The sequence below is a fragment of the Zychaea mexicana genome (genome assembly GCF_025766255.1).
Source record: "Zychaea mexicana strain RSA 1403 chromosome Unknown BDB00scaffold_24, whole genome shotgun sequence".
Taxonomy (NCBI): Eukaryota; Fungi; Mucoromycota; class Mucoromycetes; order Mucorales; family Lichtheimiaceae; genus Zychaea; species Zychaea mexicana.
Genome location: NW_026516687.1, coordinates 82,736 through 95,836, shown reverse-complemented (window position 1 = coordinate 95,836; position 13,101 = coordinate 82,736). Strand labels below are relative to the sequence as shown.

General features: G+C 43.0%; 2 protein-coding genes across 2 annotated transcripts; one reads left to right on the top strand and one right to left on the bottom strand.

Moving 5' to 3' along the window:
* Positions 1-544: 544 nt before the first annotated feature.
* On the bottom strand, positions 545-5,179 carry BDB00DRAFT_816199 (P-loop containing nucleoside triphosphate hydrolase protein). The gene is made up of 10 exons (XM_053122970.1): positions 4,769-5,179; positions 4,598-4,715; positions 3,551-4,473; positions 2,986-3,490; positions 2,677-2,877; positions 2,507-2,578; positions 2,158-2,433; positions 1,668-2,087; positions 1,076-1,579; positions 545-948 (listed from the first exon to the last, which is right to left on the bottom strand). The coding sequence occupies exons 1-10, from the start codon at positions 4,900-4,902 to the stop codon at positions 700-702; spliced, it is 3,402 nt and encodes a 1,133-aa protein (XP_052981148.1). The 5' UTR covers positions 4,903-5,179; the 3' UTR covers positions 545-699.
* A 3,675-nt stretch (positions 5,180-8,854) lies between these two features.
* On the top strand, positions 8,855-10,238 carry BDB00DRAFT_786737 (uncharacterized protein; the record flags this gene model as incomplete). The annotated part of the gene is made up of 4 exons (XM_053120633.1): positions 8,855-9,064; positions 9,297-9,585; positions 9,806-9,947; positions 10,160-10,238. The coding sequence occupies 4 exons, from the start codon at positions 8,855-8,857 to the stop codon at positions 10,236-10,238; spliced, it is 720 nt and encodes a 239-aa protein (XP_052981147.1).
* Between the last annotated feature and the right edge of the window lie 2,863 nt (positions 10,239-13,101).

The following is a 13,101-nucleotide window of genomic DNA, read 5'->3' as shown; positions in this document are numbered from 1 at the left end:
TTTTATTTTCTGCATAAGATAAAATAGCTACTATGTCCTAAAAGGAGAAGACCATCATCATTATCATCATCACTTGTCATCCTATTGTGTTATTGTAGGAACTGCCGTTCCATTCTTCACTCCTTTTAATTACTGCTATTAACAAGATTGCTGTCCATCATGATTAACGCTGACATGTACTTCAAGAGATGAGCACTTACAATGCTGCCATGTTCATGTGCACTCGTATAGTGCAAGTACAGTAGTACAATGATGATTACACAGTGGCCTATTTTCGTACGCATTGTATGTCTTACCCCCGTCAGCGACCCTTTTAACTGTAAACGACTCAACGTACGCATTATCATTTACTTTTTTTGTCATGACGTCCGAAAAAAAAAGTTTAAAACAACCGTACGACTGAGGATGACAATAACCCCTACATGAGTATGGCGAAAAAAAAAAGAGACATTAACTTTGAGGCTAATATGATATACACATGGAGTGCTTTTCGAAAAAGTATATTATTCTTTGTTGTGATTGTATGTTATGTAAACGCGAGAGTAGAGAGAGAGAGAGAGAGAGAGAGAGAGATCAGCAAGCAGAGAAAATAGAAATATGTAAGATGATGTCTTTTCAGCTATACTTCTAAAGTGTTGAGTCGGGTAAAAAGAAGTAAAAACCTGTTGGAGAGAGAGTGCACGTGTGTTGCCAAATTTTTTACACAACGGAATATCTTCCAGCGCCACCACCGCCTGTTCGAGCATCCACTTCCATCTGCGCAACCGTGGCCTCCATCAAGATACGCTTGATTTCGGCCTTTGCCTTTTCAACAACCAATTCAGAGTCGCCTTCAATGAACAGATACAGCTTGCGTTCGTTCTGCCCAGGCTGCTTGCCTGGTGGGAAAAAGGTGCCACGTGTCGTGATGGCTGCTCCAGAAACCTCGGTGATTTGTGAAATTTGTTCCTAAGCGACAGCCGTGTCGATGGTGATATATAACAATGGTTAGTAACCATGCTTCTCCTTGCTCTTTTAACATAGAACCCCTTCTTCTCCGCTGATCCTCATATATGTCATAATCAAGATTTCTAACCTTGTTGGTGACTCTCCAGCGAGCCTTTTGAGGGTAGTCGTTGATGATGATTTCTTCTGCATATACCGGTCGACCTTCCTCCTTTTTGTCTTCTTGCTGCACTTGCTGCAACCCCGTTGTACTTTGGTTGAACCGTGTGTTGATATCTGCCATTACGTCATGTGCGTTGCGTTTGTTGGTGCCCAGCATGCCGTTGATCCTAGCCGCCACCTCTGCAGCAGCCTTCTTTGCTGCTTCTGCAGCCGCACTGACTGGATCACTGGATGTGGCGCCGCTTTCGGGAGCACCTGTACTTGCTGCTTCTGCTGCTGTCGCGGTACCCGTTGTACCACCTGCCGCGGCAGGAGATCCAGCAGCGGGTGCCGCAGGAGATCCAGCAGCCGCAGGTGCAGTACCAGTAGATGGGCCTTGTGGTTCTTCTTTCTTTCCAGGTCCAGAAACAACTTTAGTTTCGAGCTCGAATTCTTCTTCATCCGATTCGTCCAGATCTTCACCACCGTAAGCCTGGTGTTGAAAAAAAGAGTGGGATTAATATCAACCATAATAGCTTTCTTCAACATGTCCTATTCCATCAGCAACCAAAACAACTTACTCGCTTTTGAATACGCTTGACCAAATCACGATCCTTGTCAAAGCGCTCCAGACCTTTGCCACCGAAGCCAGAGCTAGCCATACGTTCTTTACCAGCCTTGACCTTTTCTTGGAATTGATCCGCGAGGGCTTGCAAATCCGCAGGTATTTCTTGTCCGCTCGATCTCAGTGCCTTACAGACATCCATGGCATACCGGTCTTGATCTGGAGTGATAAAAGTATAGGCTGTTCCCTTGTTACCAGCACGACCTGTTCGGCCCACACGATGCACGTAGTCTTCCATGTGGTTGGGACATTCGTAGTTGACAACCAGCTTTAATTGCTTGACATCCAATCCACGGGCAGCCACTGAAGTGGCAATAAGAATGTTGCTGACGCCAGATTTGAAATCAGCAATCGTGCTATCACGATCCGCTTGATCCTGTAATAACAAAAAGGTGTCATTAGTATATGATTATAGCTGATAAACATAACGAGAATGCGTGGTTTACCTTTCCACCATGCAGAGATTGACACGGATATCCTCGTCGAATGAGATCACGCAACAGATTATCAGCAGCTTCATGTCGATCCACAAATATAAGAGCTCTGGCATCTTCTTCACCTTCATCATTGAAGAGTTTGCCGAGAATCTCCAATAAACGCAAGAATTTGGTGGAATCCTCTCTCACTTCAACGTGCTGTTCAACATCGCTACATACGACACTTCGACCACCAACTGTGATCTCCAAAGGTTTTCTCAAAACTTTACGAGCGAGTGCTTCCATCTTCAATCAAGGACAAAAAAAGTTTAGTTCAGTGTATAACTAGTCCATTTTGCCATATGTTTCTAACACGTACCTGACGGGGGAAAGTGGCCGAGAACAAGACAGATTGCTTGGCTGGTCGCACATTATTGACAATTTTCATGACCTAATGAAGACTTTCGATTTAGTTATTTCTGCCTTATAAAGCCAACATATTTACAATTTGAGAGGAAAAAGGGAAGGTTATCCCTGCCGTCACTCTACCTGTGGTTCGAAACCCATATCAAACATACGATCTGCTTCGTCAAGCACCAAATAAGTGACACGCTGTAAGTTTGTCACACGACCTGAGTTGGCACAAAGCAAATCAATCATGCGTCCTGGTGTACACACAATAATTTCACACCCTCTCTTCAAATCAGCAATTTGATCCTTGATAGGCGAACCGCCATATGCACATACAGCCTAATAAATACAGAAAAAAATTTACTAAGTACATAATGACGAGAACAAGATATTTTGCCCCACCTCCTACTTGTATACATATAGACTGCAATTTGAACTTTTACTTACTTTAAGACCAAGGACTTTCAAGAAGGGTTTACACTCGCGATGGATTTGCGTTGCCAATTCACGCGTTGGCGTCATAATCAAAGCAACAGGTCCTTCTCCTGCCTCCAACGGTCTTTGATCCTTGATGTGACGAAACATGGGCAACAGGAAAGCAATCGTTTTGCCAGAGCCCGTCTTGGCAACACCAATCACATCACGACCATTCATGATTGCGGGGACCGCTTGCGCTTGGATTGATGTAGGTTTGTCAAACTTGAGTTTACGGATCACCTCCAAGCATCCGGCAGGTAAACCGCAGTGCGTCCATTTTTGAATAGGCTTCGGGCAATGCACACCCCGAATCTTGATATTGTCTAATTCGATACGCAGTAAATCGACTTGTTCCGGTGTCATGTCTTTGAGCTCTGGAGGTTCGATATAAAAGTCTTTACGGAAGGGTTCATAGTCGATTTGCGAATGGTCCACAACGGCAAGATCTTTCTTTTTGGCCTTTTTAGCTGCAAATCTATATCCAATATGTTAGCATTATAAAGACAAAAACAAAATGATAATAATAATCACTTACGCCAAAATATCCTCTGGATCACTGCCATATTCATCGTCATCTTCTCCCTGCTCAGGTCCTCCAGCAGCAGCAGCAGCATCTTCCTCATCCAAACTGGGTCTGCCTTCGGCATTCGAGGTCTTTAATTCTTCCATACGTTTCTTGTCTTCCTCATTGATCTTGCGTGCTTCTGCAGTGACATCCATCATGTACGCTTCGAGTGGGTCCACATCGGCATCGTCAACATCCATGGCTGAGCTTTTTGTTGTAGCAGTAGATTTCGATGGTGGAGGCGTAGATGGTGTGGTATCCATGGCAACCGGTGTTGCGGGTTTTTTCTTTGCAGCAAGCGTCTTTCCAAATCCCATTCCAAAACGCATCATGCTCTTTGGTTTCGTCGTTGTCGTCGGTTTATTATTTCCATTACTGGTGACACCGTTCTTGTTGGTGTTGTTGAACAGATTGTTTCGTTGAGGTAACGGCTTACCCACCAATCCATCGTCTTCTTTCTCGACGTCCGACTTGGCAAGCGGCTTGAAACTTTTCTCTGCATCACTGCGTGCTTGTTCGCTTAGTTCGTAGTCCATTGTCTCTTCCTCTTCTTCTTCTTCCTCGTCGTCTTCGAGACTCCAATTCTTCCCATTTTCTTCTCCTCCTTCTGTCGCAGCCTTTTCTTCCATTTGCACATCGGATTGCTTTTCATGCGTCGTTTCTGTTGATTCTTGTTGCACTTCTGATGTTGCTGTTGCTTGTTCACCATCATCAGGAGTACTGATTGTATCCTTCTTGGTGGTGGTAGCCTTGTCTTGTTCTTCACCATCAGTACCAGTGGCAGCTTTGGCCGCTTCTTCCTCGGCAGCTTTCTTTAACGCTTGTTCTCGTTTCCACTTTTCAATCTTTTCTTTTCGTTTACGTGCTAATTCGTCTTTATCGACCGGTTTGTCCTATGTAGAAAAAAGAAAATTGTTGAGACTATTCATCTGTTTGTCTTTTTATAAATTCAACATGACATATTTGACACATTTGCAAAACCAAGAAACCTAATTAGAAAAATAAAAAGACACTTACCACTTGAGCAGTATCCGGAGAAGTTCCTGAACCACCGGCATCAGTTTTTTTGCTTGTAGTATCGCTTTGTTGTGTTTGCGCAGTAGTAGCAGTAGTGGACAATGAACGATGCGCTTGACTGCGCGAATCAGTCGTTTTACTACTACTACTAGTAGTATGATGACTACTTACATTGTCATTATGATGCCTGCTGCTTCTACCAGCCGCCGAATCACGGTGGTCACCACGGTCACGGTCACTACGGTCTCTTGTTGAACGATGGCGATCGTCGTATCGGTGTCTATCATCGTAGTATGAACTGTCATGATGGCGAGAAGATCTTTGTCTTGACGATGAAGACGAGGTCGCTGTTGTTGCAGACGATCGATGTCGATAAGCGGATCGGTCTCTGCTGCCACTGCGGTTTCTGGATTCTCTATAATGGCTGCCGCTGGTGCTGCTGGTATTATGTTTCCTTCTTTTACTGGAAGGTGAAGGGGATCGATGCCGACTAGGAGATGGTGAACGGTAGGATGGCATGCGTTTTGTTGTTCAAATGCGTGAGAAAGAAAAGCAAAATTATAAGTCAAAAGAGACGAGTGGTTAAAGTGTGGATATGCTTTGGGCTCCCTCCACGCACCAACGAAAAAGTTGAGCGGAGTTAATTGCCAGCAAACCACAGGGCTTGTTGCGCAGCGCTCTACATTGTTCTACAATGAGTCGAGGGACTGGAGTGATTTCATGGAGCAAAAGTAACAAAAGCCTTTATACGTCAATGGTGCATTAAGTGAAAGAATGTAGTAGCGTAGTTAAAGGCATTGAACTGGTTCGCTGCTGCTAGTATATGCACATGCATATGCTTTATGAGGATAACGATACTGTAAAAGATAAATGATTATGATATGAACAACAAGTACACTGATGTGTACTACTGACCACCATCATTGCTGCACAATGTTGCCTCGTCAGTCATAAGACTGGCGGTCGAAAAGGAGGGCTCTTATTCAGCAGCTGCATATACATTTGCGTACTTGAAAATTAGTAGAGACAGATCAATACAAGCTCAATTACGGTAGACTACGGCCATGTTGAGCTACTACCACCCATGGAGTGGGCAAATTAACGGCTACTCCATGATGGCGATGCCAAATAACAATAGTGACGGTCACTTATAAAATTTGCTACGATATTTTTTGCTCTTTAGGTATACGTATCTTACAATCTAGCAACAATAATGCCAATAGTCTAAAATGCGAGCAGCAGTAAACTACAGATCAAATGGGTCCTCAACAGTATGATGTATTGAAAATATCCCATAATCCTAGTTGTCTACCTAGCTCGAGAGTCTAGCAACCATAAAAACAGTTTCTTGAATTTGATATCGAGCTTTGACCGAATGCATAGTAGTAAAGACTTATCTTACGGCATGTACAGCGAGGAGTCTACTTCAATTATTAAAAAAGAATGGTCATAACGAAGCGAAGGATTTGTAAAATGCCGGCATTCACTAAAGCGGAAACAGTTCATAAAAAAGATCATCACTTCGTTTTCTGTCGTAGCTACCCCCATCTTCATTATGCTCTGGAACTATGAGACTGTGTTAAGCACGCTCTTCGTATTAGATTTGTTCGTGTAATTTCGAAACTTATGGTTCACACTCATTGCATCCACTAACTCATTTTCTTTCTAGAATGGGCGCGCGGCAATTATGTCGCAGAATTCAATGCATGTTCTTGACAATCGCTTGTAATAACAGCCTATATTCTATAACAGCACTTGTATGACTCACTTCTGTGAGGATTTATTAGCAACAAACTTTACAACGCCATCGATTGACAGAATATCTCTTAGAGACGTTACTGCCCCTACTACAATAGTATCGATTAACATGAAAGTGCTGTCGCAGCCACCACAGAAATTACAGTAGCTTCGCAGCACCGCCATGTATATATCACTATTTACCTGACCTCTTTCTCTCACTACTCGAACTTTAATTTTTCTTTGTATACATATCATAGTTAGCTTTCGAATCTACTCCTTATATTGATGCTTTTATTACAGCTTACCATCAATTACCATATATCAAATGTTTAGAATCAAGTAGCAGCTATATATTTTGATACGGTTATGTAAGTTTTCAGAATTGCATATGATATTGTTGTCTCTGTGATACGAGATTTCGATTTTACTGTTAAAGTGCCAAAAGCAAGTCTAATCGGAGAATCTACGAACAAAGGCATTGACAGATGAGGTGCTAAGCTTGCAATTACATATGATATGATATTTGTACCTTTCATACTTTACAGGCGCTCTACTATCAAGCATAACGGCCAAAGGTACGAAGAAACAGTCAAAAATAGTTGACTCAATTAGACATTTCTTACTGCGATGAAATTTCTACCCATTGCAGAGCACAAGTGAGGCAAGGTATACTACGCGCTTGACATGGATTGAAAAGGTACGACTTGGTAAGGCTCATAAGAAGAGAATTTTCTGGCTATCTTTTTAGTGTGCAGAGCTTTGAAGATGACTATTTAGTCAAGGATGTCACGGATCATCCATATATTTTCAGAACTCTAAATAATATTTTACAATTCTACGATACTCTTGACCATCAATACAGGTGGAGGCTCCGGCACATCGGCAGCATCCCATCCTCATTTTCCATTTCATTCATACAGCCATTATCAGTGTTGTATCATATATGCAGCATCTTCAGCTAATATTCTTTGATAATGACGATCGTCATCATGATGAGCTTCAGTGAATAGCTCATGAATCTCCTGTTTACTCCAAGCCCTTAGCCAGCCATTCGTCTACATTTTGAGGTCTTTGCCCATCATCTGGGGAGCCTATCGTTTCAAATGTGAAACGATTTTTCCCAGGCTTGTTGACCGATCGTAAACTAGTAAATAATCACAGCAGAAATCTTTTTATAACATCTTCTGTGACGATCATGAGTCTATACTTGCGCTTTCATGATAAGCTTCATGTTCAACTTTACCGAAGGGTGTAGCACAACATCTGTGGCTTATGTTCGAGGTTCTCTCAAAGAAATTAAATTTAGCCTTAACGCTATATATTTAAAAGAAGTGGTATCATACGCACAGCGATCTCTCTCTCTTTACGGAGAGCTGTGGGGAGGTTAGCTGTTTTTCCATGTAAGAGAGCGCGTGAGCATCAAAATGGTGCGTGTGATTGTGTGTGTTGCACATGCTAGCCCCTGGATAACACTACTTCGTATGCGATAATGTCGTTGCCATCTGTCAACTAAACAAAAAAGCATATTGGAAACACAAAATACGCACTACGAAACGAAGTTACTCATTAATGAGACACGCATAACAAAAAAAGGGAGGGCAATCATCCGCTCAAATGTCTTTCTTTACAAACAAGCAGCAACAGTAGCTTGCCAAGGCGAAGGTTTTATTCATCCTCATCCTCATCCTCCACACACCCCCCACCTCTCCTCCCCTCATAATTTTGTTACTCCTTTTGATTTTCTCTCTCATTCTTCTTTTCCACCTCTTTTTCTTTCGCCATTAATAGCAGTAGTAATACGATTATCGTTGCTATTACACGCTCACTCTCTTTTTCTCCATATGTCGACTATTGTACTACTTGCAATATATTTTAATTTGCATTAAACGACGACGAAGAAGAAGAAGAAGACGACGAAGATCATGATGACAACAGCGACTGCTAGTAGTATGACAACGACGAATAACGGATTGAATAACAGTAGCAGCTATTATTATCAGCACAGCCGCGATTTAAACGTGCGATCTGTTTTGTCTAAATTCAGATTAATTGATCCGTCAAGTCACTGGAATAGCAAAAGTGAGGTACGCAATATATTACACTAGAGGGGCACCAATATAACTGTAGAATAGATTTGTTGACGAACAACAAACAAAACAATAATAGACGCGTGCAAAACTGTGGACAACGTTGGAAGACACCGTAACGACCATTCTGATGGGCTGCCTCGCTGTCTTGCATCAAGGACTTTCCTATAATTCGCCTCGAGTCGCTTCGCACATGAAATCCATCACGCACGGCTCAGCGCTCTTGTCTCGTATCATACAATATTTAACAGATGCTTTACGAGAGCATGCACAAGAGATGACGAACTCGTTCGTCAGCAAAAATAAGTCAGCATCGTCAGCAGCAACAAAAGCATCAGATACAAAAAGGCGACAACAATTAAAGTCAACAGCATTTCGCTTATTGGAGGTGACAGCAGCTAACAGTAGTAGCAGCACTAAAAGTACCATGATGGCAACAGCACCAATTAATTTCAGGGATAAAGTGGCCAAGACGTATGCGATGGCTCAGAGAATTCACCAAGAATCAAGTTCTATTACTGAGCAAGTAGCGCTCGTTGAGAATCTGCTATCACAACCACGACAACAAGAAAATCACCACCAAAACAATAGTGAAAAAAGCAACAACAATGTGAACAAGAGCTTTGGAAAACGTCGCCAGGTATGGTTTGAAGATGCAAGGTCGGCGCTGTTGAAAAAAAAAGTTACATTACATTACATGCGGGCAGAAAAAAAGTTGGAATGTTTGTTGTCGTGAAAGGCAAAATCCATTAGTATTGACTAGCTATCTTCTCTATCTCTTTCTTTCCACCACCCCCTGGCTTGGTGCTGCGTGTGGCCCTGCATAAAATGCTGATGACGGATGATGCTGATATATACATGTCAAAACATAGGTAATTCGAAACTCGCTCATAGCTCACACGAACCAGCTCGTGGAAGCTTTACTGGAATTCTCTGCGTCATCATCCATTGTCATTATCGAGAAGAAATTCGCCCAATTCAATTACAACCATAACAGCGCCGTTCTTTGTACTAAGAATAAGACTGATAATCGGCAATCACTTGCCCCCCAACCACTTCCACCTTCTTCTTTACTCCCATCACACCAGCGACAAGAGCACTGTCGTCACAAAAAATCGGCTACCACTACCACCATAACCGCTGTTGCTGCTGCTGGAAAAGGTAAAGATTGTCGTCCATCGCATGGTTATAAATCAAGGGTCGATCAATGGCCTTTGTGTAATGTGACGCAGTTAATTGGCCCTTGCTTCTTTATCTACGCGTGGTCTATGTGCGGCGATGGTTGGGTCAACAACCTGCATTAGTACTACAGAGCTATCTAGTCTATTACACATTATAGCATGGTGTAGTACAGTCACTCACTCTACGTTCTGTAATTTAGATCGCATGGAGCTTGTCAACAACGGAGCACCTGTACCACCTGAGAACCACAACAACAACGCGGCATCATTAGCAGAAGAACAAATCCAAAAGCAGCAGCACATGGTGATGGATACGGATCGCCCAGCTCCCATCAAGATGCTGTAAGTTTTCTTGAAGCACTAAAAAGACTAAAAAAAGGCCTTCTTGCTATTCCTTTTTCTAAACGTTCCTTTACGCTGTTTGAAAAGCAGAAACGACAGTGAAGAATCTCCAGCCTCCTCTTCAGGCAAGTATCTTTCACAGTCTCCTTGGTTTGTTTCCTTTATTTCATCATATCTGAGTGCGTGACGGACATGAAAAGAAATACGCGTAGTGTATATAAGCTCGCTGAGCCTTATACGTTTCCTTGCCTTAAACTGCCTCTCTACGTAATGTCTGCCCTCCTCCGATAATGATGCACTTGCTGCTGCACTGCACACCACTCCTACTCTCATTAACATTGGCACCCCAGAGAAGCAAAGCAACCTAATTCCTAACCTTTTCTCTCTTTCTCTCTTCTTAAATTCTTGGTTCTAGTTGGCAAGCGATTCCTGCGTAATATATCTGGATTCAAAAGTCAACCAGCAATGACAAGCGTCGCATCCCGAACTGCCACTGCCTCTGTCAATCATAATCACCATCACCACCAGCCTGGTGGTGGCTGCTGCCATCAAAATTTGCAGCAACAGCAACAAAATCAAACTGTATTACTCGATGACCTTGTCAGTTCTCGAATCAGCAACAGCAGTAGCATCAGTAAAAGTAGCAACGACAGTATTAGTAGCGGTACAAGCATTAGCAGTAGTAGCAGTACTATAAGCACTTATAGTGAAGCAATGCTGATGATGAAAAATGTTGGATCAGCAGCACAGCAGCCAGCAAACACACCGAAGCCATCGAAAAGTGCCCAAGCATTAAAGCATCTTCTTGGCGGTGGACGCACCAACAGCAAGCGATCGAGAACGACGAACGGAGGCAACAGCAGCAGCAGCAGCAGCAAAATGGCGAAGAGCATGACTGTTCATTCTAATGCATCAGCGACAACGATAGCACCATCAGTAGCGGACAATATTGACGCTAATGAGCAGCAGCAGCATCAGCAGAAGCACTCCCTGACGAACAATCAGTATGCAGCATCAGAAATCCAGCAACAGCAGCAGTCTGAAGCAACAAAGGTAAACAACAATGACGCTTGTGAAACAGGAGTAAAACTAGCACCACAACCGCCGACAAGTGCTGTCAAACGCCAAAAGGTAAATATTCAAAGGACAAGTACCTTACTCTCTTTCATTTTCCAGCTTATGGCTGCGATGCTACCCTTCTTGTTGCCACCTGCTGTATTTGACAAGAAGAAGGTCGATACTCTTTCTCGATCGCATATTGCCTGCTGCGTGCATTACCTTACCCAACCCCTTACTCCATCACCCCCTCCTTTCACTCTTCCAACTAATAACACCCCCTAAAATTATTGTAGCCAGATTTAGACGATGCAACAGTACCACCATCGTCCTCGTTCTCATCCTCCTATTGCTCTAATCCTACGACATATCACCATCAGTATCACGCTCCTCTTCTTCTTCCTCCTGCTTCTACTACTACTAATACTACTACTTCCTGCTTTTCTTCCTCTGACGATAAGGACGAGAATAAACATGGAGAAGCATCACCCAATGATAACGGCTACCACTGCTCTTCGACGAGCACTACTGGCCATCAGGATCTGCAGCAGCAGTTTTCAACAAAAACGACGCAACAAAGCAGTTACCGTAAATCTGTGCAAACACTTGTGCCGCCATTTTCAAGGCAAACAGCTATACGTACTCTCGAGCATAATTCTGATGAAGATGAACAACAACAACAGTTTTCAATAACTTCAGCAGCTACAGTGGGGCAAGATAAGGAATCACAGTCAAGGTGTAGTCCACCTGTCGATAAAACTAAGCGAGCAATGCACCGAAAGCGTCAAATTACCAGCAGTGACGATTTGCCATCTTCTTTTGCTCAGTACCAGCTAACCAGCAGCACAGAAGAAATTGAAGAAGAGGAAAATCAGAAAATGATACCATCGGACTCCTGCTATTTTTCGATCCAATCATCACCATCACAGCAATCAATCGCACAAGCAGCATCAACGAGTAATTTGTTTACTGCAGAAGGAAATCTTTCTTCACCATCTTGTGATGACGAAAATGACGATCATTCTTCAAACGTATCGGTAACTACATCATCATCATCATCAAGAAAGGATAACAGCCAGACGATAACGTCGCCGCTGACGACTAAGAAAGGTGATTATGAACAGCAACAACAACAACAACGGAGAATACAGCAACCACCAGTGGCAGCACCTAAACGGAGTAAGACGCCAAACGTACTTGTTTCAATCTACCGAGAGCATGCCGAGCCAACATTTGTATCATCTTCTTCTTCCAGAAGCAAAGAAGAAGATTCATCTGCAAACAAAAACAACAACAACAACAAACAAAAACTTCTTCATGCACCGAATATGACGAGTGGCACATTGAAGCACTATCGATCAGAAAGTGACTTGACACGACTCAAAAACATTCGGGCCACACCAGTAACGCCAAATCCCACCGCCAGCACACGGAAAGCTGTAGCGACACAACAGCAACAGCAACAACAGGAAAACAAGAAGACACCGTCATCATTATCTCCGTACCTGTTGCCACCGAGCCAAAACAGCAGCAGTGGATCTTTGTCTTCAGTATTCAAAACGCTGGTCGTACCACAAAGGAGTAATCATAATCGAAGTAAAAGTAATGACAATCGCATGGCTCAACCACAGGATCACACGAAAAAGCCACCACCTGCTGCAACAGCGGCGGGTGCTACTGAGAATGGTGATCATGCAAAGTGAGTGTGTCAATATTTGGAACTATATTCTTGCCCCCTCCCCCAAAAGAAAACAACAGCATTTGACACATTTTTATTATGTTTCATACTCTTTTCTTTGTCACTAACTGGCGTACAGCAATGGCAATAGCCACCAGCACCATGGTAGCTCATGGAATCTTTTACGGTCCATCCGGCGGAACCAATCATCCCTGAATCTGAAAAAATCTGCCTCTTCTTCCTCCTCTTTTTCCTCTCACCCTTTACAAACAGACGATGAGGTTTGATGCGCACTTTTCTCTTTCCTTCTAAAAGTTATGGTTTCTTACACTTTGTTGCTTCTTACACAGATATTGCGGCAAGCTGGCCTTGATCCCATCAAAACGTCCTGTTCTTCTTCCACTACTACTATCTCATCAG

Coding starts and splice junctions, on each gene's coding strand:
- BDB00DRAFT_816199 (XM_053122970.1), bottom strand. CDS start 4,902: ATGACAGTTCATACTACGATGATAGACACCGATACGACGATCGCCATC. Junction 4,716..4,768: donor GCAGGCATCATAATGACAAT/GTAAGTAGTCAT, acceptor TGATTCGCGCAG/TCAAGCGCATCGTTCATTGT. Junction 2,434..2,506: donor CGGCCACTTTCCCCCGTCAG/GTACGTGTTAGA, acceptor CCTTGATTGAAG/ATGGAAGCACTCGCTCGTAA.